The sequence below is a fragment of the Ammodytes marinus genome (genome assembly GCF_949987685.1).
Source record: "Ammodytes marinus genome assembly, chromosome: 15".
Lineage (NCBI taxonomy): Eukaryota > Metazoa > Chordata > Actinopteri > Uranoscopiformes > Ammodytidae > Ammodytes > Ammodytes marinus.
The window spans coordinates 27,487,012-27,512,549 of NC_137219.1; the positions used below are offsets into that span (position 1 = coordinate 27,487,012).

At 42.6% G+C, this 25,538-nt stretch overlaps 1 protein-coding gene across 1 annotated transcript; it reads right to left on the bottom strand.

The window, feature by feature from the left end:
• Positions 1–9,122: 9,122 nt before the first annotated feature.
• Positions 9,123–12,416, bottom strand: LOC307262024 (C-reactive protein-like; the record flags this gene model as incomplete). The annotated part of the gene is made up of 4 exons (XM_080042756.1): positions 9,123–9,335; positions 9,473–9,646; positions 10,750–10,763; positions 12,362–12,416. The coding sequence occupies 4 exons, from the start codon at positions 12,414–12,416 to the stop codon at positions 9,123–9,125; spliced, it is 456 nt and encodes a 151-aa protein (XP_079898882.1).
• Positions 12,417–25,538: the final 13,122 nt, after the last annotated feature.

Consider the following 25,538-nt stretch of genomic DNA (forward strand, 5'->3'; position numbering starts at 1 on the left):
ACCATATAAAGGGCTCTGGCGCGCCCATATTAGATAGAACCAATTGAAACGTGAGCCCGGATTTCTGGTCTTCTTGAAAAAGCTTCAACGGAGAGTGTCCAGACCAACAGGCGCAGCAAATTTAATTTGCCGGTCCGGAACTCTGCTGGCTACTAATTTCACCCAGCAGGACATTGGAGGCACTCGCGAAAAAACACTGGTGGGTGAATGACATTTAACAATAGTCAATAATTTGGGCAAGTCTTTCTGCCTATCTCTCTCACTCCATTGCACACTCAGTCACTACTATCCATGCTTAAAGGAAGCAGGATTAAACCACTGGATAAAGATGTTCAAATGTATTTTAAAAAAGCAAAACAAAAACATACTTCGATAAAGATGTTAAAATGTTTAAAGAAATGTGTTTAAAACGCACAAAGATGTTTAGAATGTTTCAAAAATATGTTTAAAATGTGTAAAATAATGATAAGATCTTTCAAAACACTCGGGGATTTTGAAAAAAAAATCAGCTGAAATTTGTTCTCTGAGGGAGGGCTCACTCTCTCACACTTTGAAAACCCCTGGTCTAAATGATTGAGTAAATGAGTGCTGTACATATTTCACATTCACATAATAATCCATTCCAAGTGATGACAGTCCTTAACTTTAGTTTCTAGCAGCTATATTTTGGTATTGAAGATGCCTGCAGATACTAAATGATTTCCTTGATATCAGTTTTGGTTATCAACATTTGTGATGCTACATTGGAAACTGTTTTAACAGTCCTGATTTTGGCAGCTACTATTTCATTACATACTCTACATACCACTGTAAAAAGCTGTCAGAAACAAACTGTCTGTTAAAGGGTTTTAATGCTCCTTTATCCTTTCACACCTTCTGAAATGTGTGATTTCATGCTCTCTTTACATGTTTAAAACATATTTATTTAGGACGTATTATGCTGTATGATACATGACCAAGGGAATGTGCCATATTCGCAGACCATCACAACAGAAACAGTGAACTGTGTGATGGTAAACTGAGTCTCCTGCTCCAGTATTCATCTGTTGCAGTTTTAATGCTGTGGAACAATTTGTCCAGACAACTAGAAAAAGTCAAATATGCAGCCTAACCTTATATTGTCATGGCAACTGAAATCTCAGTTTGTCTAGTTAAGATGAGAGTTGGCAATTAGATACCAGTTGACACAATACTCAAGTTAGTAAATTAGGTTGCTATTGCTTGCAAGCAAGAGTCATCAAACTAATTCACAATGGCACTATACTTATGACTGAAGAGAGACGGTTTCTCTTCAGCAATTATAGTAATCAGGATTAACACACAAACATTTGCATACGTCATAAGTTCTACACATAGTAAGTCATAACATACATACTTTGACGCAATCTTAGTCCCCAGTACCTACTACCTAATCAACAACCTTACTTTGTTGTACACACTAAGGTCAGAACTTCTTGACAATTAGATTACTTGTATGAAGTTTCACAATGGCAATATATATATTTAAATATATTTATATATATACAGTATAAATATGTTTATATATATTTTTATATACAGTATATATATATATATATATATATATATATATATATATATATAAATAAATAAACACACACACACACACACACACACACACACATTCATTTCCATCCCACTATCCTTATACAGCATGATTCATTGATTCAAAAGAGAAGCTGCAAGATTGGATGAGATAATGAGTACTTGGAGCCCTTTCAAGCTGCCCACCATCAAAACTGGGAGAGAGGGTGTCATCCTCTTTGCTTACCAGGAGTGCTGTGTGTTGATTTCCATCACAGCTCAGTCATAGAATGCTGCCCCAGTCTCTTATTTTCTTTCAAGTGCATTTAATTCCATCCACAGCAATCTGCACTCGTCCAATCCTGACAGCTTTCATGATGACTGAACTGGACTCGTAATTACCTGTTTGGCAGACCACAGTATGTGCTGCTAAATAACACTCCATTTACAACGAGGGGTTCTGTAACAATGACAATTATATACCGAATGATCAATTAACCACAGACACTCATCACAGCGTCCGTGGATGCAATTGGACTCATCTTTAATAGACGTTCCTTAATTACGTCAGCTTGTGAGCATCATTTAAATGATTCTGTTTTGTGTGTGGAAGGACGAGTAGCTCTGTAATTAAGACGATTATATAATAGGGACGTTCACTTCATGATGGGCTCTTGTTTCTATAATACATATATGACTTGTATGTACATTATATCTCCTCAAAATCTATGAGTAGGCCTACTTAAGGGATTGGTCATATTGAGTGTCTCAGTGAGTTACAGGCCAATTAGGTCAGAATACTGACCTCATCCTCGATCCGAGCCAAATGCAGGAAGCACTGGGTCTTTTTTGTCTTTATTTTCTTAATAAATCGCCGTCAGCTTCACATTAGGCTACATGGGAAAGTGCTGTTTTCTCAATTGTTAATTGTTACATTTGATCGAGAGGACGTGTGAAAATGCTGAATGTGTAGGCTACAGCGATCAGATGAAGGAGAGGGGAGCGTCTCCCGCACCGTGCCAAAAGGTTCACGCTGCGCTTTGCATGAAGTTTGTGCTTTTATTTGGCTTGTTAACGGGTTAGAGCGTTAATACTATCCAGGTGTCAGTTCGGAGCTCATCCGCGCCAAAATTGACACACAGCTGACAAGTTCAGGATGATTCCACCACATCTTGTGACTCGCCTTGACTACACCATCTAGAACGTAATTTTCTCATTTCTGTGAAGAGCACAACCTGACACAGCTGTGATGACTCTGGACTGGATCCTTGAGATTTGTTATTGAAGGCTATTTTTTTGTATTTTGATATTGTATGCATTTCATATTTTATACATTTTATACTTTTACTTCTTACAATAAAAACATATATTTGAAAAAGCTAATTTCCCTGTATTTTTCCACTGCCCTGATGAGGATAATAATACAAATGATTTAGAACTTGGTTTAAACAAAATCCATTGTCCACTGTGACATCACATATTGTCTTGCTTCTGTGTCACCTTCACCCCATTTCAACATAGTCTACACGTGAATACAACTATACCAAGTGCAAAATGCATTGAAGTCTATTCCTGAGCATTGTTTCCCTCCCATGAGATCCAAACATTTCCAACAATGCCAGAATAGTTTAAACTTCCAATGTGAAATGTTATCGAAAAGTGATGAAAGTAATCATTTGCTAAATTTATAACATGATTTATCTAACGAAAAATTACAAATTCGGGAAAACTTTGAGGGAGCTCTACGCCTGGGTGAAAGTTGGGGTAGTAATACGCAGACTTTACCGCATAGAACATTTCTTTAAATACTGACATTTGCGGTGACAAATGCTTATGTACATTTCAGCTCTGTGACGCAAGGTTCCTGTGTGCATAATATAATAAGACCCCCGATGAGGCCCAAAGTACGGCAAAAATTAAAGGGATTTAAAAAAAAATATGAATTTGCCAAAGTTAACTTAAACATAACAGTCCCAATGTCAGAGAGAGAAATAGACGAACGCCTCACATCTTTGAAATACAACAAGAACATCCCTTTGTGACGGAGCTTACACACAAACTGAGTGAATTCTGTAGAGCTAGTCAGCGGCTATAATATCCGTCATTCATGTGGAGAGGAAGGAACCCTGTAGTGAGGCTTCTCATCCAGATAGGGAATGATGCAAAAAGGCTATAGCTTCACACTGCCAGGCAGGATGCAGAGATATTCAGGGGAAATTGATCAACCCTGAACACGCTGGCTATACACCAGCAGGACTTCAAGGAAAAAAATCATATTAAAAAAGCCTTAAATTTGCTTCTCAGCCTTGACTCAGATAGGCCTTTAAAGGGTGGAATTTAAACAAATGGGAATCAATACAATAATAAACTGCTTTGAATGATTCAAACTTAATAAGGTTTTTGGTTGTTCAGCAGAGAAACCTGACCTTGCTTATTCAGTTTGATTCATGTATTGAAACCATTAGCTTAAGTGATGAGAGGGAATGATTGATTTTGGGAGGACAGAAATGGCATCATTCGCAGATGACATTTCTTTGTTTATAAGAATCCATTATCATCTTTACCTGCAATGCCTGAGCAAATATGAGATGTTTTGAGGTATGAGGTTGATTAATCAAAATCTGACGCAAGGACTATCACAGGAAGTTGTCCAATAACAGAGAGAGAGTCCAAATACAGAAGGTCAAAGGGAGGCTTTAGATACTTATGGCTCACTTGACGGCTCTTCACAATTATACACAGCACGGAAGGAAATGAACAGTTTATTTTGCCCTGTCAAGTATGTTTCGGGAGCATTCTGGATCATTTACAGGGACATTTCATCAATACCTTGCCTGTTCTAACAGGTACTGCCAGGTTTCTCCATATAAAATGTAAGCCTTTTCGGTAACACTTTATAATAACTATCCGTTGTAACTCGTTAATAGATCATTAGTAAACTGTTAATTTATGATTTATTAATGACTTGTTAAGTGTTTGTTAGCAGTTTGTTAATAATTTATAACAATGCCTTACAGACAGTTAATAGACCATTAATAAACTTTTAGTTAATTGGTTATAAATGACTTGTTAAATGACAGTTAACCGTTTGTTAAGGATGTATAACAATGCCTTACAGACAGTTAATAGACCATTAATAAACTTTTTGTTAATTGGTTATAAATTACTTGTTAAATGACAGTTAACCGTTTGTTAAGGATTTATAACTGTGCTTTATAGATAGACAATAGATAATTTTCAAGCTAGTAGTGAATTACTTACTAATGACGTATTAAGTATCAGTTAATAGTTTATATGTGTTATCGGGACGTTATTCTAAAGTTGCAACTATTCCTCATTTATTAAAGGTTTGTAAATGAGGAATAGTTGCAACTTTAGAATAACGTCCCGATAACATATATAAACTATTAACTAATACTTAACTAATATATTAACTCACACTTTACAGATCAGTTGTTAATAGATTATTAACCTTCTACTAATACCAGTGAAACTTTGTAAAACTGCACATGGGTGAAACAAGTTCAAGGTACAGAAATTTGACATGATATTTAAAATATCAAATGTTTGTACCTCAACCTTGTTCCACCCATAGGCTGTTCTGTGTACTGTTTTTTACCAAAGAAACACCACAGATGAAATGTTGAACATTGTGTTTAATCTATAGAAACACACATACTGAGCCATCACATGGCATAACAGTAGTATACAAAAGTATACAACAACATACAAACCCATGAGGTTTGGGAACTTTTTGTGGTAAACACTGGATAAACAGAATTTCAGAGGGACATTTAATGTCCATACATCACGGCAATGTCCCATGAGGTTTGGGAACTTTTTGTGCAGGACATGAAAACAAAATAAATCTAAATTAAGCCATTGGCACGACTGCAGGACTTTGCAAAAAAATGTCTGGAAGTGTTGATTAATAATCCAAGCTCAGGTCTGGTTCAATATAGTATAGTACTATATATATATATATATATATATATATACAGTACCAAGTATAGAGGGTCCAAGTTGTGCGAAGACATGTTCATATCAATAATGCCAATGGCTTAATTTTGATTTATTTTGTTTCTATAGATTAAACACAATGTTCAACATTTCGTCTGTGGTGTTTCTTTGGTAAAAAACAGTACACAGAACAGCCTATGGGTGGAACAAGGTTGAGGTACAAACATTTGATATTTTAAATATCATGTCAAATTTCTGTACCTTGAACTTGTTTCACCCATGTGCAGTTTTACAAAGTTTCACTGGTATTAGTAGAAGGTTAATAATCTATTAACAACTGATATGTAAAGTGTGAGTTAATATATTAGTTAATAGTTTATATATGTTATTGGGACGTTATTCTAAAGTTGCAACTATTCCTCATTTACAAACAATTAATAAATGAGGAATAGTTGCAACTTTATAATAACGTCCCGATAACACATATAAACTATTAACTGATACTTAATACGTCATTAGTAAGTAATTCACTACTAGCTTGAAAATTATCTATCGGCTATCTATAAAGCACAGTTATAAATCCTTAACAAACGGTTAACTGTCATTTAATAAGTCATTTATAACCCATTAACTAAAAGTTTATTAATGGTCTATTAACTGTCTGTAAGGCATTGTTATAAATCCTTAACAAACTGCTAACAAACACTTAACAAATCATTAATAAATCATTAATTAAGAGTTTACTAATGATCTATTAACAAGTTACAACGGATAGTTATTATAAAGTGTTACCTACTTTTCAACTGCTTTCCCATACAAGGTTAAATGATATAATGGAGGATCAGTATAGATTCTGATAGAATCTGATTGCGGACATGCGGCCCGAACTGAGCGGCTGTTTTTGTTTATTCTTGCAGCTTACATTCCCATTCTCAGACAGGCTTGTCTCTAAATTCATAGGGCAAAATAAAAGGCCCAGAGTGAGACCTGAAGCTCTTTGATCTCTTTTGAAGAGAGAAGGGCTCCTTAGCCTTCCCTCATTTCACAAGTTATCGATGGATCAATTTCTGTTCTTCCCAAAGGCAACCCTTCCCCTAACCCAGACCATAATATTATTATGATATTACAAAAATATATATATAGGGGAGAACGGGGGAATCTGAGGCATCGGGTAATGTGAGCCACCCCCTGTATCTAGGCAACGGAAAACATTTGTGGTCATGTGAGATATATGTTTTCAAGCCCCTCTCATTTCCCCATGGCCCTGAAAGAGAGGACCTCATGGTGCTGTGGTAAGCATGTTTTTTTTCGCCAAAATAGGTATTTTGCATGTAAAAGTAAATTTTCTTGCTGTCAACTTAATCAACTGTTGTGCCAAAGCAAATGTATTCACGTAGAAAAACTTCTATCATACGTGTTGATGAACTACCAACATCTAAAAACCATGTGTGTCATGATCCCGTTTGGGCTCCTTGGCCTTATATGTGTTTTCCCTTTTCACCTGTGTTTGTGTGCTGAGCTAATTGCAGGGGTGGAGCCTGGTGTGCTGGAGTCAATTAACAACATTCGCAGCTGCCTTCAATCTTCATCAACTGCGCTACTTATACCCGGGCCTACCTTCCAGACACTGCCAGATTGTAGCTTCTGTTTTTCACACAGTCAGTTCACTCTCTCGCTCACTTGTTTTCAGCTATGCTCTGTTCCACTTTTTCCTGGTTAACCCCTGTTTCTCTGCCACAGTTCTCCCGGCCTGACTCCAGCCACCAGCTCCAGCCCTAGCTCTCCAGCACTACTCCTCGGACCCCTCCTGCCTGCCCGCTCTAGCCTGCTTCCACTCAGCCCCCTGGACTTGCCCCGTTGCTCTCTCCCTGGACCCCCATGCCAGCCAGTTTCCCTCCCCGGATCCCGGTCCTAACACCCTGCTGGTTTTCTCCTAAAATAAATCTTCTTTTACTCACACTGTCTCTGCTCCTGTGTCCTCCAGACCCAACCGTAACAATGTGATGATATTAGCTGCCTGAAATGCTGAGAGTTAGTTTTTTCTCAAATTGTGGTGGTGGGGGAAAGTGAGCCAAATGCTGTGACAGTGTCTCACTTTCCCCCACCATGAGGCACAAGTTAAGTTTAGTCTTAAACATATTTTAATGTAATATTACATAACATGTGTTTTATTTTAATGTCATACACATTGTAGAAAAGCCATCATGCCAAGGAAATACACCAGGAAGACGACCTGGGGCAACCACATGGAAAGAGCACCTTCTCATCTTTCCCTGTAACCGTCAGGGCTGGAATGTAGTGTAGGCCTAGTTGTAGAGTATGACAGGCTGTTGTTATAATCCTGTTGGGTCTTCTCCTGTGTTCTGAGTCCCAGGCTGTTCTCGCTGGTTCTGATTTTCCTATGCTTTGACCCCCAGACACAAGCTGGCTCTAAGGGTCCTGTGTTCTGACCCCCATACTGTGTTCTAATCTAACTGGTTCTATCTTTAATTTGAATTTTATTAAAACCTTTTGAATTATAATATGTTGTATTTGATTTTGTTCAGAGTTACTTTCAAGTGTTTAGAAAATTTGCTTTGACCATTTAATTGACCAAACCCCATCATTCTTTTACTAGTCCGACATTAGTTCTGGAATGTGTGGCTAGCTTTCAGGATTCTAACTGTTACAATATGTGTTGTTATGGTAGTTTCAGAGTGGAGAAAGTAAGTGGATCAGTTTAACCCCAGCTGGTTCACTTTACCCCCTTGATTTTTCTGGTCTGTCTCAGTTTACCCCACAGCTGGGGTAAAGTGAGCCACATGACAACTTTTTTTAAAACAATCATATTTTCACTGCCCTTTGTCTTGAAAAAAATCTGCTAATGCCCATTTATAGGAAACATCCTGAATTAATGGGAAATGTGTAAATTTGAGTGATAAATCATTTTAGCTCGCTTAGAGGGGAGCAAATGTAAAAAGTGGCTCAGATTACCCCGTTCTCCCCTATATTTTTTTGAGATTATTTTTGGGCATTTTCAAACTTTATTAGATAGTACAGAGTTGAAATGGGGAGACAGAGAGAGAGGGGGGAGGGGATGACCTGCAGTAAAGGTCCACGGGTCGGAAATAAGTTATTAAAGGTGTTTGGTAAAAAGCGATAAAGAAGTGTCTCTCCATCCTGAGTGGAAATGACTCCTGTGGAACCTACCCATGTCTTCAGGAGCTATTTACTTCGTTATTGCCTACAAGCTAAAATATATGTGTACAAAAGTAGAGTTGAAGCAGAAATGTGTCGCAGCAAGACTTGTTGAGCTGTCATCAAGGTACCCAATATTTTCAGAGCACCCGTGCCTTTCACTGGTGTGCTGAACATTGTGGAATGCTTAACTGTATTTCCAAATGATGAGACTCGACTGTAATGCAAAATGTTTAATGAAGTGCCAAGATGAAAATCACATAAGAAGCAGCCGACATGGCAAACCCAAGACAAAAGGTAAACACATACGGTAATTATAATTTTTTTTTAAGGAAAATTAAGCATATTAAAGCCAATGCTCTTTCCAAAGACTTAATTATGGACATTTTTTAATACACAGTTATAGACCTTGTGTGAGGTACCACTTCAGGTTTTGTGTGACTTTAGTGGCAGGTCACATAATTTTTTTCAATCAGCACTCTTCCGGTGGTGTTGAACTCCAGCGCAGCCCAGTTGAGGACATTCCCTGGGGTGAAGTTCAGATCATCCACATAGCGCTTGATCTCACAGGAGGAAAGGATGTAGTCCCACATGTGGACATCAGAGATCATGCCCACGAAAGACTGCCCAGCGTCAAACCCCCCACCATAGGTATCCTGCTCCAGTAGACATTGGAAAGAATTGAGATTTGAGAATCCTGATTTTGATATCAATATTTTACAGTAAGAAAAAAATGCATATGTATAATTTTTCTGTAATCCGATGAACTACAATGTTTACAAACTGAACATACCTGTCCAAGGATAACTATGGGGTTTATGATCTTTGTTCCGCCACGGAATTTCTTAATTGTGGGGTTTCCATCAAACCAGAGCTGCACCAGACCAGATGCAGAGTCCCATGTGGAACAAATAGTGTGCCACATGTTCGGCTTGTAGTCCTGTCCTCCAAAATTGATAGCTTTACCCTGGATAACGAACTCAATCACATCGTTGTTAGTTTGCTTGAAAATAATAATGGCATTGGCAGAAGAAGTTGTGGCCAGAGAAAAAAGGACGTGATTTCTTCGGAGGTCTGTGTATGACCTGCATTGATCGCCAGTCTCACATTGGCCGCGTTTCCCAGATTCGTTTAGAGCCTCTTTGGGCTAAGTACTTCTTTGGAGCGCTCTGTGAAAGAAGAATGCGTTTCCCAGATTCGTTCTTAGCGAAAGTAGCTCTTTCACTAAGACAGAACTGTAAGATGGAGCTGACCCACTCTTTCAACCTTCTTAGCGACCAAATCGTCAGTGATCATGCCGCGTCAGGGAAATTTATTTCCTCCACTTTTCGAATAAAATAAAACAATGCTCAATGCGGACCACTGGCGCAAGAAACATAGACTAATAGTAGAGAAAAAATGTTTTTAATGAATTACACGTTTACGTTTTCCACACGTGAGTTTATAGTACTACTACACATAAAAAACATCAACAACCCTGTGGCATTTCACAGATATCAAGGAAACAGATTTAATTGAACTCAGCTGAGCCTCATCCAGAGCGGCTCCACCTGCTAAAAAGACGTTGCCAAAGTCAGCGCGTGTGAGAAACCATGGCTGTAATACAACACCTTCTCGCTGCGAACCAACAGCCTCGCCGTGCGCGAAGCCAGACGGTTTACATAAATGCATACGTGCTTCGGCACTTCTCCCCACTGGACGTGCTATCAGACCAGGCTGTCCAGGCAAAGTACTTCCCCGTGCGGAGATCCAACGGCTGATCACTCTGGTGTCTCCACACATACAGAGCAACCCGCTGCAATTTTGCCTTCAGCCCGGAGATGCAGCCCCTGGCTGCGCAGCGTTTTTAGCAACATATCAACCTCTTCTGAGGTCCAACAACCCCCAGCCCCTACGTCTTCACCACCAGTCACCAAGCACTGATCACTAAACCATAAACCCACAACCACCACATCACCCATATCAACTGTCAGGCCTGAAGGCTGAAATAAATAAACAGAACCAGCAGATGTAGGCTACATATAACGTCCTGCACACTATGATTATTGCTGCAGTGTCCGGGTGCTTTACCTGAAAGTCTGGCACTGGAATGTTAAGGAAGTATAGTTGCCTACAGTATGTGGGAGTGTAGTGTCCACGTTTCTGAGGTGACCATGTAACAAGTGGGAAATTAGCGGAAAACATGCTGTGCTGAGGGCGCACAATACGCACACCTCATCAACCTACGCTTAGATAAATTACAAATTGCCTGGGACTTTTTGTTGCTATAGGTTTGACACTCTCATTTCAATGCAAAATGATCCACACAATACATGGTTGAAAAGGAAACCAATGTAGTTTATTGAAACCATATGGGGGAGGGGTTACTCCGCGCTGTCTTTACTGGGCGTCTGCATCACCTGCAACGAAGGGAGATTAGTGAAACCTTTGCACTCTTCCTTTTTGTTTGGTTCTAGAACTCCTGCCACTTCTTCCTCACAGCACGCCAGTCACGCAGGCCACATGGGCTGGAGGGGGACATATTTTCGGCTATGGTCTGCCTAACACGGTTCTTCACCGTGATGTTCTTTTTGCCCCTTGTTCCCCCGAATAAAACTCCTCGGCGCTGCCAGACCTCGTCCACTAAGACGCCCATCTCCTCCGCGGTAAACGACGGTGCCCACTTGTTTCTTTTGCTGCCGCTTTCTTCCATTCTCACGTGTGTGTGCCTATATCCACGGGTATATATGCGCTAATGGGCTTGATTACTACTTGGATACACTTGTTGCCACACACACACCCGCACCCACACACCCCCCCACACACACGATACATGCGTAGCCTAATTGCACCTATGTGGGGGAGACCACGGGGCGCTGTGTGTGACTTATGCGCTGATAAAGAGGTGGGTGATCGATTTGCCTGGCACCGATTTATTCAGTGTCAGCACCACCGCGGTGGACAGCTCCCACTAAAGAGCTTCTTTCGCTTCATCTTACGGCTTCTCCAAAGATGGCACTTAAGAAGCCATCTGGGAAACACCCGTATCTTAGCGCTCCGTCTTAGGCGAACCCTTCTTTCGACCCTTCTTTGGTCCCAAAGAACGATCGAATCTGGGAAACGCGGCCATTAGCTGTTCTGGTTTCCTCTGGGAAGATGAACATTTTACCAGACAGATCTATAAAAATAAAAAGTAAATAAATAAATAAAAGTACTGTGTTCAGGTTCATTTTAAAATGAGGACATTCATTACACAATACAGCTCTGTTAACAAAATACTTTTTCTGTTTTACACAAATGTAAAGTTGGTTTATGTTATTCTGCAAACAGAATGCTTAATTCCTCATTGAATAAATGGTTTGATGTTAAGTCTGTGAATGAAACAAATGAATGTCATGTTGGAATATAATAAAACAAAAATCCTTATCTGCATATTGCTTCTTTTTTATATTGGTTCAACTGGTTCTTTAATACAGCTCTCTTTCTTTCTCTCCTTTAAAAAAACACTCAGCTGAATAAAATGATTCATTCAACAACTAAATACCTACTCAACATTAGCAATTGTGTCATACATTTGACATTTTTCTTCCAGTATCAATTAGATAGCATAATAGTTTTATCCTATTTGTTTTGTGTGCATGTGGCCTAACTTAATTGTCTAAAGAAAGGAATAGAAGGATGTAGGTGTAGTAGTTTCTTTTACCTTGAGGCGTAGCAGCACATGCTGTCAGCATCACCAGGAAAAGCAAAAACCTCATCTGAAAGACAAATAAACAGTTCTGTTGTGTTGCTAGTAGAGGTGGGCATAGATTCATTTTTTTAATCTAGATTAATCTAGATTAATTTTGGAATGAATCTAGATGAATCTAGATTAAAATGGCTCATTTGAATTCATTCATAATATGTGTGTGCTCCCTAAATAATGACTCAAAGTAAGTCTTTGAGAACGTGTTTCTCAAGCCAGGTGGCGCATCAGACCAGGGGCTCATCTCCTGTGCAGGTGCACACCTAATGCATCAAGTTAACTTGCGTGCAGAAAGAGGATGTCACGGAACTCATGTCCGTTAGCTTTTCAATATAAGACTGTCAAAATAAAAGTCCCGCAAAACAATCGTTATTTTGGGGATTAACTTCTCCGCGTGAGAAATTTGAGTTGTAGGCTAGCGTGTGAGAGTGTGAGCTGGTTGATATGAGTGTGTCTCATGGCCAAAAGGGTGAGACTTGGCAGCTCTGTCAGTTGTCAAACAAAGCGGACGGACGTGGTCTCTATAGCAACGAGATCAGCTGAGCTATCACTGATAAAAAAAAATATTGTTTCCATAATGATTTCCATAGCCTTAAGCCATAGGCTAGCCTACATGTTGTGTAATTCAGTGATTTTCAACCTTTAATGAGTCGAGGCAATGCCTTGGCATTGGCGATTTCCCTTGCCTCTTTTTTTTCTCTCCACACAAAGCTCTCCCATTGCACACACGCATGCCCCGGCCGCTTCCGAGAGCACAGACTGTTAGAACTCCTACAGTAAACCAATTCCGCATTGCACAAGGTGCAAACAACCTTGGTCTTGTCGAAGTTTCCATTGGGAAGCTTCTTAAAAATACATTTTCCCTGAAGCAAACCCGGCGGCTTCCTAGCTGCATCCATGTCAGCACGTTACGTTTGATGTGGTAGGCTACACAGGTGCGAAGTCGGACTCGTTCTGACTCGTGCACTACAGTGCAATTCGGCCAGGTATATAGCCTATTCGCGCTAAAATAAGAGGAACAAGAGATTAACGGCGATATTTTTTTTATCGCCGATAAGAGTCTGGCGTTAACGCAGCACGTTAACGCCGTTATCGGCCCACCACTAGTTGCTAGTGAAACAATTATTGATATATAATAATATCTATCATATTATTAAATACCAATGCTTTAAATCAATTAACTATTAATGCCGTTACTTGCAGTCACCTTTTACTATACCCATTTACTCTACTTTACACTGGAAAATATTTTTTGACCTTACCTTTTAGTCTGCATGAGAATGTTGTGCGCTACAGTGAAAATGATCGCAATATAAATACTGTTGCTGCTTCCTCATATGACACATTCTTTTTTATGAAAGAACCAGTGTTTGAAAAGGTATTTGGGCAAGGCCCCAAAACTATGTCAAGCAAGGCACATTTAGTCATAGTGTCGACAAAAGTGTTTTTATGATCAATTCAATTTTTACAGTATAGGGGAGAACGGGGTAATCTGAGCCACTTTTTACATTTGCTCCCCTCTAAGCGAGCTAAAATTATTTATCACTCAAATTTACACATTTCCCATTAATTCAGGATGTTTCCTAGAAATGGGCATTAGCAGAATTTTTTCAAGACAAAGGGCAGTGAAAATATGATTGTTTTAAAAAAAGTTGTCATGTGGCTCACTTTACCCCAGCTGTGGGGTAAACTGATCCACTTACTTTTTCCACTCTGAAACTACCATAACAACACATATTGTAACAGTAAGAATCCTGAAAGTTAGCCACACATTCCAGAACTATTGTCGGACTAGTAAAGTCCGACAATAGTTCAGTAAGGTCACTGCATCCACACTATTCGCACTTTATTTAGTATTACCATGTAATCACCTGGTCAATGATCAAATTCCTTTGTGATTTTCTCTACTTATGACATCTATTGCAGCATGTCCGTCCTGGGAGAGGGATCCCATACTCTGTCGACTCCCCCTGAGATTTCTTCAATTTTTTTTTATTCCCGGTAAAGGGTTTTTACTGGGAGTTTTTCCCAGCCGAGCTAAGGGTGTAAGGGCAGGGTGTCATATTGTATCATATATCATATTGTATGAAATGTAAAGCCCACTGAGACAAATGTGTTTGTGATTTTGGGCTATACAAATAATACTGATTTTGATTTGATGATTTGATTTAAAAGAATGATGGGGTTTGGTCAATTAAGCAAAGCAAATTTTCTAAACACTTGAAAGTAACTCTGAACAAAATCCAATACAACATATTATAATTCAAAAGGTTTTAATAAAATTCAAATTAAAGATAGAACCAGTTAGATTAGAACACAGTCTGGGGGTCATAACACAGGACCCTTAGAGCCAGCCAGTGTCTGGGGGTCAAAGCATGGGAAAATCAGAACCAGCGAGAACAGCCTGGGACTCAGAACACAGGAGAAGACCCAACAGGATTATAAAATCAGCCTGTCATACTCTACAACTAGGCCTACTCTACATTCCAGCCCTGAAGGTTACAGGGAAAGATGAGAAGGTGTTCTTTACGTGTGGTTGCCCCAGGTCGTCTTCCTGGTGTATTTCCTTGGCATGATGGCTTTTCTACAATGTGTATGACATTAAAATAAAACATATGTCATGTAATATTACATTAAAATATGTTTAAGACTAAACTTAACTTGTGCCTCATGGTGGGGAAAAGTGAGACAGTGGCTCACTTTCCCCCACAGCATTTGGCTCACTTTCCCCCACCACCACAATTTGAGAAAAAACTACCTCTCTTAAGGTGCCAACATACTGCACATCGCCGCGCGGCGAGTTTACATAGAAAGTCAATGTATTTCGAGCGCCGCCACGCGAATCGGCGGCCGGCGGCGAGCGGTTCACGCGGCGCGGCCAGGGGCGGCGCGGCGCGAATGGGGCGGCGCGGCCGCCGCAGAAGTTGAAAATATTGAACTTTTCGCCGCCGGCCGCGCCGCGGTAGCCAATCAGCGTTGAGCTCCTCCCGACGTCACTCGGTTGAGTCTGCTGAGCTCCAAGACACGTGAAACCTGGCTGGCGGTGCAGTCGGGAAAGGAGGGATGAAGGGAAAAAAGAAGGAAAAGACAGAGAGAGAGAGAGAGAGAAAGAGAGAGAGAGGAAGAAAGTTCCAACACATCGATAAAATGTTTGACAGCAGTTTAATGAGACACCTTTTAGTAAAAGGAGCAAGGAATAGACTCACATTATAGAAGAGAGAAGGAGAGAAAGCCAGGGAAGATGTACTGCAGATGAGTGAATATGCAGAGACGATGCAAACCAAACACGACAACTGACACTTCCAAACATTTCCCTAAACATATGAAAATCTGTTTGGGTTTTCTCTACATGTTGATATGCCGGCGTGAGTGTGTATATGCACGGCCATGGATACATATGTGCGTGTGTGTGTGTGTATGTGTGTGTGGGCGCATGTGTGGGTGTGTTTACGAAGCTTGGGTGGCAGGTGGCGGGGAGAAATGTGTGAGAGGTGCAGTGAGACCAATACAAGGGCCGATGGCAGAGATGATGAAGGCAGAATACTTCAGACAAACAACAAAAACAAATCAGTGAGGATGACGATGATGATGAGAGAGATGTAAATAGCGGGAAGAAACTGGGCGTGCACATTCAATGAGTCATCGGGCGGCCGGCGGCGGCGGACACAAATGAGCCAAAATGATCACGCGGCGCGGAACCTGCGATTCGCACGGCCAACCGCCGCGCCGCGGTGTGCAGTGTGTTGGCACCTTTAGCATTTCAGGCTAATCTTCAGTTATCAGCATCACATAGTTTCATATGTTGGTAGTTCATCAACACGTATGATAGAAGTTTTTCTACGTGAATACATTTGCTTTGGCACAACAATCGATTAAGTTGACAGCAAGAAAATGTACTTTTACATGCAAAATACCTATTTTGGTGAAAAAAACATGCTTACCACAGCACCATGATGTCCTCTCTTTCAGGGCCAAGGGGAAATGAGAGGGGCTTGAAAACATATATCTTACATGACCACAAATGTTTTCCATTGCCTAGATACAGGGGGTGGCTCATATTACCCGATGCCTCAGATGCCCCCGTTCTCCCCTACATTTGTTACAGTAAACTAGCTGCAGGTACCGTAGCTATTGAAATGACAAACAGTACATGCTGCTTTTAAATCGTACCTGCTTATCTATCCGCAGTGCAGGGCAATGAAGTTAGCGAGCCTTTTTTGAAAAATTACCATTATTTCGATTTAGGATTCGGATAAGGGGAAACTCAATGAAAGAATTGTCCTAGTAAGTACTAATCTTTAGCATAAGTTGCTATACCAAATATGAGATTTAAAAAAGCCATTTGAAAAATTACACTTGCCTTTGGTCTGTCTATTTATGTTATATTATTTAGTTCAATATAATAGACAAACTCAAAACTAATCAAGAGAAAAGCGTCAATGTTTTCAGGTCAAATTAGTTTTTTTCTTCCTGTGTCTAGACCACTGGTAAATGTCATGCACAACAAGATGCCGTAACTTGTCTTAAAGGTGGAATCACTGGAGAACACTTGTTGTCAAAATCCTAAATTGACAAAATCAGTGAATATCTCCTCACAATCGGCTACCTGTCCATACTATCTGTGTGCTGAAGGGGCCTACTGTAGCTAGCAACATGGCAGTTAATGGAGGCTTAGCTGTGTGTTACAGAAACACTGGATTTATTTTTCAGTGCACACAAATTCAGACAGGTAGCAGGTCATGAGGACATATTCACTGATGGTGGCCTTTCCAGCAACACTGTACCCACAGAGCCACCGCCATCATTCAGGATCTTCACCACCCCTCCCACAGCCTCTTCCTCCCTACTTATCTTATTTTAAAAAACGTCTCTGCAATTTATGTTATGCTTTCATTTATAAAACAGCAGCTGAATCAAGCATTTGAATTCACATACTGCCCACAGCATATCTGTCCGAATGCAATCTGAAAAAACATGCCATTTTACATGATGAAGACATAGTCTCTAGTGAAGTTATTGGTATTTTTGAGTAGAAAACCGTAGAGAAATCCTGCACATTTTTCATCACAATCTAAAGAACTTCAAATGTAAATCATATATAGCAGTCCAAGTAATATGGTCAAAACGGTATTTTTCGTCTCCTTTTAATTATAATGTCAAAAGGATGTCAAAATAGGCAACATTTTAATATAAAAAAAGAATACTTATTTCATCATAAAGGGATCCCCACACTGTCCAAACATGAGGGAATATATTGTACTGGGATACCAAAGAGCCTCACACACATGCAAAGTGTGCAGCATTGTTTCACAAAGAGAAAATAAGTGGAAAGTAATACATGAGGCAATATACCAAAATTGAGGTGTCAGAAATGAAGGAGAGTTATTGCTTTTATTTTTGGTTGAAGATAGGGAAATCTAAATTTTCAAGAACAATGAAGTTATCCCAATTTGATTATATTTCAGGCTTTGGCAGTGAGATTAAATCGTAGAAGAGAAAAACAGATCGAAAAAAGGACTTTTTGTGTGTCTTAATATTGTGTTTGCCTATAATCAGACACAACAATCCTGTCTCTATATCAGAGCATTTTTGTCTTAAAGTTACAATCATCTTCTACCACCAATATGTCACTTTGTAAAACAGAGAAGATTATTGAAAATCATCTCTGCAGAGGGCATGGCATACCACAACCCATTATGACTATATTCTAAATTATTATTAGAAAGAAGAATTACACAATCTTTTAAATAGAGTTAACTTACTGTATAATACGATGTCAGTTAAGAAGTCTGCATTGTCTGTAATCCAAGTTTCAGCCCCCCCTCCCTACCCCAAACATTTTCATATCATATGTTCTTAAACAATAAGAAAGACAAGTAACGACACATGTCACTATTCTAAACAATTGTCCATACTCCTCATGGAGAGATGTAGAAATGATCCATGAATGCCACTGTTGATTGCTATGTTGAATGCTTACATTTTGTACACTGGTATTTCTTATTCATTGGTTCCGCTTTGTTTTTCACTCCTGGTCTGTTCACAATTTTTCTAGCATGGCAGCAATACACTTCTGAAGAAAAATTAAACTGAATCAGCATTTTCACACCCTGGAAGCTTACCTCTCAAACCCCTCAGTCAACATTATGTCCTTTGCCTGTGTCTACATGCCCGTCGGTCCTAGCACTGCAGTATCAAAGGCATAAAATGCTACTGGCATGGTAAAGCCCATCCTCCTGCAGCTTAACAATTCATCAATAAAAAAATATTATTATTTCCCTTTGGCTGTACACTTCAACTGATGTTCACAATAAAAACAGCTGACGGATTCATTTGAGGAAAGACACCTATACCAAATCACTTCTAGAATATCTTGCAAAAGAACAAAACCCAAGAAGTTGGTAAGTCATTTAATAGCTACTGGCACTGCTTTTCTCTTCCAAACATTTCATCTCATGCTGATCTCTTTGATTTACAGAAGCACAGACACATGAACGTTGATTAGGGGATTGATCCCAACACATGTTTTACCTTTCTCCAGTGTTCTCCATCTGCACACGCGTCACTCAGGAAACCTTTCAAATGCCATCCTCTTGAAAAGACTTTTTTTTACCCCTGACAAAAAGAGTGAGATAAATCAAACCATTACTATTGCCAGTTTCTGACTGACATAAATTTAGACAACAGAAGTTCTTGGGATCGGGAAAGGACTGTAATTATCTTTGGCTTTAAAAAAAAACATTTCTTCAAACCTGAAAGGTCAAATGAGGCACATTGATTTGTACAGTCATTTGTGTAGTCAATTAAACACCTATTTGTACATTTTGGACCTTTACTTTATTCTAGTATGAAAGAAGAGAGAAGTTATAGAAGCAAAATAGACACAAATCTCTAAACTGAGCAGTGCTTGATACAAGTATGTTTTTCTGCCTTCAGTGTCTCACCTTAAGTTCAAGGAAACGCGGCCATCGGAAACTTCTTTGTCATTTTATTCACAGTTAGATTGTCAAGGCCATGGAACTGCAGCTTTCAATCAGAAGAGACTTGAACCATTCAGTGACTTAAAAATTAACAAACTGATATATAGTCATACCGTGAGGAAGATTACATCTGAAAGGGGGTCGTGACTCTTTAAGAAATAATTTTTTATTGTTGTTTTTGTTACATTACATTACATTACATTACATGTCATTATCCAAAGCGACTTACAACTGGAGCGACCAAAGTCAGCGATAGGTCAGAAAAGTCATTACGTCTGTCAGGATTGTACCAAAATGGCAGGCCAGAACCCAATAGCACGACAACAAACAGTTCAGGTATAGCAACAAAGTTTAATAAGGAATCAAACCAGGTGGTAGCGAGGCAACAAGTCCAAGAGGGGCAGGCAAAGGGATAATCCGAAATCCAAAAAGGCTGGGTCAAAACACGAATAGGCGGGCAGGTAAACAGGCAGGAATTCAGAATGGCTGGAGAGCAATGTAACACAAAGACAATCTGGCAGGGAACTGAGGGAATGAACCGGTATATATACTGTGGGGCTAATAGCTGATGGGGAGCAGGTGAGTGTGGTTAGACCAGGTGGAAGTAATCAGCAGGGAGTGCAGAGCAGGGGGGAGTGGCCGGGTCTGAAATGACAAGAGAGTTAATATGGGAACAGACAAGTGACAAAAAACTAAATTGTGGCTGAAGTAGTGACAGAACCCCCCCCTCTAGGAACGGCTCCTGACGTCCCACCAGGCTGATCAGGATGGTCCCTATGGAATGTGGTGATGAGGTCGGGGTCCAGGATGTGGCGAGCCGGGACCCACGAGCGCTCCTCAGGGCCATAACCCTCCCAATCAACCAAGTATTGGAAACCCCTTCCCCGTCGTCGCGACCTGATGAGACGACGAACCGAGTAGGCAGGCCCTCCATCAATGAGCTGGGGGGGCGGCGGGGGTCTGGAGGAGGGCTGGAGCTGGGACTCTTTAACGGGTTTGATCTTGGATACATGGAAGGTGGGATGGATCCTCATGGAGCGAGGAAGACGGAGACGGACTGCAGCAGGATTGATGACTTTATTGATGGAGAACGGACCCACAAACCTGGGAGCCAACTTCCTAGACTCCACCCGGAGCGGAAGGTCCCGTGTAGACAACCAAACCTTCTGACCCGGAGTGTAACCGGGTGCAGGGGTCCGACGGCGATTGGCATATCTCTGGTATCGGTCGGACGAGCGCAGGAGAGCAGCACGGGCCCGCACCCAGGTGCGCCGACATCGCTGGACGAACGCCTGGACAGACGGGACACTGGCCTCTCGCTCCTGCTCAGGGAACAATGGAGGTTGATATCCTCGAGAGCACTGGAAGGGGGAAAGACCTGTTGCTGAACTTGGAAGTGTGTTGTGAGCATACTCCACCCATAGGAGCTGCTTGGACCAGGAGGACGGGTTCTGGGATGTGATGCAGCGCAAGGCAGTCTCCATCTCCTGGTTCATCCGCTCAGTCTGGCCGTTGGATTGAGGATGGAAACCCGAGGATAAGCTGACCGTGGCCCCCAACAGCTGACAAAACTCTGTCCAGAAACGAGAAGTGAACTGCGGCCCCCGGTCGGAGACAATGTCACAGGGAAGGCCGTGCAGACGGAAAACATGATGCAACATAATTTCAGCTGTTTCCTTGGCAGATGGTAACTTGGGCAACGGAACAAACTGAGCAGATTTAGAAAATCTGTCCACAATAGTAAGAATAGTGGTGTTACCCTCGGAGGGAGGCAGTCCGGTGACGAAGTCGATCGAAATGTGGGACCACGGACGATGAGGAACAGGCAGTGGCTGAAGAAGGCCCGCAGGGGCATGGCGAGCGATCTTGTGCTGGGAGCAAACACAGCAAGCAGCGATGAACTCCTTGGCGTCCTCTTCCATGGTAGCCCACCAGAACCGTTGCTTCAGCAGGGCTAGAGTGCGCCTAACCCCTGGATGACAGGCAAGGCGAGAAGAATGTCCCCACTGGAGGACCTGAGAGCGGAGATTCACAGGCACATACAGACGATTATCAGGGCAAGCACTGGGGCCCGGGTGGTCGGCCTGGGCCCGTTTTACCTTGTCCACAATGTCCCAGGTAACTGCGCCGATGACCATCTTAGTGGGGAGGATGCTCTCAGGATGTGTGGGAACATGTTCGGATTGGAACTGACGGGACAGGGCATCTGGTTTGACGTTCCTAGAACCTGGGCGATAAGACAGGGTAAAATCAAAACGATTAAAGAACAACGCCCACCTGGCCTGACGGGAGTTCAACCGTTTGGCTGACCGGATGTACTCCAGGTTTTTGTGGTCCGTCCACACCACAAACGGATTCTTCGCCCCCTCCAACCAGTGCCTCCACTCCTCGAGAGCCATCTTAACCGCCAATAGCTCCCGGTTACCAACGTCATAATTTCTCTCCGCTGGGGACAATTTGCGGGAGAAAAAGGCACATGGATGTAACTTTTGGTCTTTACCTGACCGCTGAGACAGGACTGCCCCCACCCCGGAGTCTGACGCATCCACCTCAACGACAAACTGGCGTTCTGGATCTGGTAGGATGAGGATGGGAGCAGAAGAGAACCGTGACCTTAACTCACTGAACACCCTTCCTGCAGCAGGGGACCATTGGAAGGCTACCTTTTGGGAGGTGAGGGCTGTCAGGGGAGCTGCTACAGAACTATAGTTGCGGATAAACCTACGATAGAAATTGGCAAACCCCAGAAATTGTTGAAGCTTCTTACGAGTGGTGGGGACCGGCCAATCCACCACCGCTTTAATCTTGGTGGGATCCATGTGAATACTTCCGACTGAAATTATGTATCCCAGGAACGACACCTCAGTGGCATGGAACTCGGACTTCTCGACCTTCACGAACAGCTGGTTCTCTAGGAGTCTCTGGAGAACCCTGCGGACATGCTGCACATGGTCCTGTTCGGACTTGGAAAAGATGAGGATGTCATCAAGATAAACAAACACAAATACATTGAGAAAATCCCGGAGCACATCATTCACTAAGGCTTGGAATACTGCAGGAGCATTTGTGAGTCCGAAAGGCATTACCAGGTACTCGTAGTGGCCCCTAGGGGTATTGAACGCCGTCTTCCACTCATCCCCCTCCCGAATGCGAACTAGGTGATAGGCATTCCTGAGATCAAGCTTGGTAAACACAGAGGCCCCTTGCAAAAGTTCAAATGCAGAAGAGACGAGTGGGAGGGGGTACCTGTTCTTAATGGTGACATCATTCAGACCGCGGTAATCGATGCAGGGCCGGAGGGATTTGTCCTTCTTACCCACGAAGAAAAACCCTGCTCCAGCAGGTGATGAAGAGGGACGGATGAGGCCTGCTGCCAGTGAGTTGTTTATGTATTCGTCCATGGTCCTGGTTTCCGGGGCTGACAGAGAGTAGAGCCTCCCCCTGGGTGGGGATGAGCCAGGGAGGAGGTCAATGGCACAATCATACGGGCGGTGTGGGGGAAGAGAGGTGGCCCGTACCTTGTTAAACACCTCCTTTAAGTCGTAGTACTCCGACGGGACACCTGAGAGATCTGGGAATTCATTAGAAGAAGAGGTGCTGCAGGCAGGTAACAAGGCAGATTTCAGACAGACCGCAAGACATTGATCACTCCATTGTAGAATGGAACCGGTTCTCCAGTCAATGTGTGGATTATGTTTAATTAACCAAGGATACCCCAAGACAACTGGCTGCTGAGGTGCATTAATCAGGTGAAAGGTTAGTGATTCAGTGTGGTTACCTGATATGCCCAGATGAATAGGAACTGTGCGATGGGTTACAGTGCAGAGGAGGCGCCCATCGAGAGCAGTAGCCTCAATAGGCTCGGCCAAGGGTTCCTGGTTAACACCCAGCTGCATGGCAAGGCCCCGATCCAGAAGGTTGGTGTCAGCTCCCGAGTCAATGAGGACAGCGACAGTATGGGACAGACCATTAAAGTTGAGCTGGGCATGAAGTAGTGCTCGAGAGGGACCTTCAAAGTTCTTGATGCGGCTCACCAGCGCCCTCTGGATTCCTGGTGAGCCCTGTCTTTTACTGGACAGGATGACACGTAATGGCCTCCCTCTCCACAGTACATGCAACAGTTCTCCCTTTGGCGCCGTTGTCGTTCAGCAGCTGACAGCCTGGTCCTGCCCAGCTGCATGGGTTCAACTGGGTCACTAGAGGCAGCAGCGGTAGGAAAACACGTTGAAGTGGAAGGTGAAACTGGAAGACGTGGAAGGCTACGGGAAGTGCTGGTCAGTACCTTCTCTCGTCTCCTCTCCTGGATACGTCCATCGATGCGGATAGCGGTGGCGATGAGAACGTCCAAATCCCCTGGAGGATCCCGGGCCGCCAGCTCGTCCTTGATGGCATCAGAAAGTCCGTTGTAAAAGGCGTCAGCCAGGGAGGAAGAGTTCCAGTCACTCTCTGCAGCGATAGTCCGGAACTCGATGGAATAATCAGTCACTCTCCGGCTCCCCTGAGCCAGGTTAAACAGACCCCGAGCAGCCTCTCGACCAGGGGTAGCATGATCAAACACCTTCCGAAGACCCTCAGAGAAGGCAGCCACAGAAGAACAGAGAGCCGACTGCTTCTCCCACTCGGCGGCACCCCAGTTCCGGGCCCGCCCAGTAAGCTGGGTGATCATGAAAGCCACTCTCGACCTCTCCGTGGGATATGTGAGAGGTTGTAGTTCAAAAGTCAATGAGCACAGAGTCAGAAAGGAGCGACAGGTATCTGGAGCTCCAGAAAAGCGCTCTAGAGCACTTAAGCGGGGCTCTGGACGGGAGACAGCAGGGACAGGAGGGCTGGTGGGTGGTTGAACCGCTGGGGTCTGACTGTCCAGTGTGAGCTGCTGGAGCTGGCCGCTCAGAACCTCAAAATGCTGATTGTGGCGTTCCGAAGCTTCCTGGAAAGCCACTTCCATAGCGGTGAACTGTCTCGAATGCTGGTGTAGGGCGGCACCTTGTGCTGCCACTTCTTCCTTAAGAGCCTTTGTGTCGGCTGGGTTCATCTTATGGCCAGATTGTACTGTCAGGATTGTACCAAAATGGCAGGCCAGAACCCAATAGCACGACAACAAACAGTTCAGGTATAGCAACAAAGTTTAATAAGGAATCAAACCAGGTGGTAGCGAGGCAACAAGTCCAAGAGGGGCAGGCAAAGGGATAATCCGAAATCCAAAAAGGCTGGGTCAAAACACGAATAGGCGGGCAGGTAAACAGGCAGGAATTCAGAATGGCTGGAGAGCAATGTAACACAAAGACAATCTGGCAGGGAACTGAGGGAATGAACCGGTATATATACTGTGGGGCTAATAGCTGATGGGGAGCAGGTGAGTGTGGTTAGACCAGGTGGAAGTAATCAGCAGGGAGTGCAGAGCAGGGGGGAGTGGCCGGGTCTGAAATGACAAGAGAGTTAATATGGGAACAGACAAGTGACAAAAAACTAAATTGTGGCTGAAGTAGTGACAACGTCATGCACTTTCAAAATGGATCATACACCAAGTCGACACCTCATCACAATGGGTTAATATGTCGGGGAAAAACTAGTCTACATGCCCAGAGTGAAATTTCTAATACTTATTTCCTAGGAGGTGGACAAGGCAAATTATTCATGTACACACTGATATATAATGGATCTTTTTCCTTCTGCATAACATAACACAGCCGGTGGTTTAGCACAGGTCTTCACTACCATCTTCAACCTGTCTCTGGCGAATTCATGGGTCCCTGCATGCTTCAAATCAGCCACAACTTCCAGTCCCCAAGCAGTCTAATGTCACAGGCCTGAATGACTACAGGCCAGTGGCACTCACCCCCATCGCTGCTAAATGTTTTGAGAGACTGGTCATCACACACATAAAGCTGCCATACCGCCCTCACTAGATCAATACCGGGGCAACTGTGGCTCAGGTGGTAGAGCGGGTCGGCCAATGATCAAAGGGTTGGCGGCTCAATCCACGCCTTGCCACCTGAGTCATGGTTGTTGTGTCCTTGGGCAAGACACTTCACCCACCTTGCCTCGTGTGAATGTCGATAGTTAGCCTGCTATCGGTGTGTGAATGTGTGTGTGAACGGTAAAGTGGGAATGGGAACAGGTCTCCTTTGTAAAAGAGTCTCTATAAATAAAGGGTA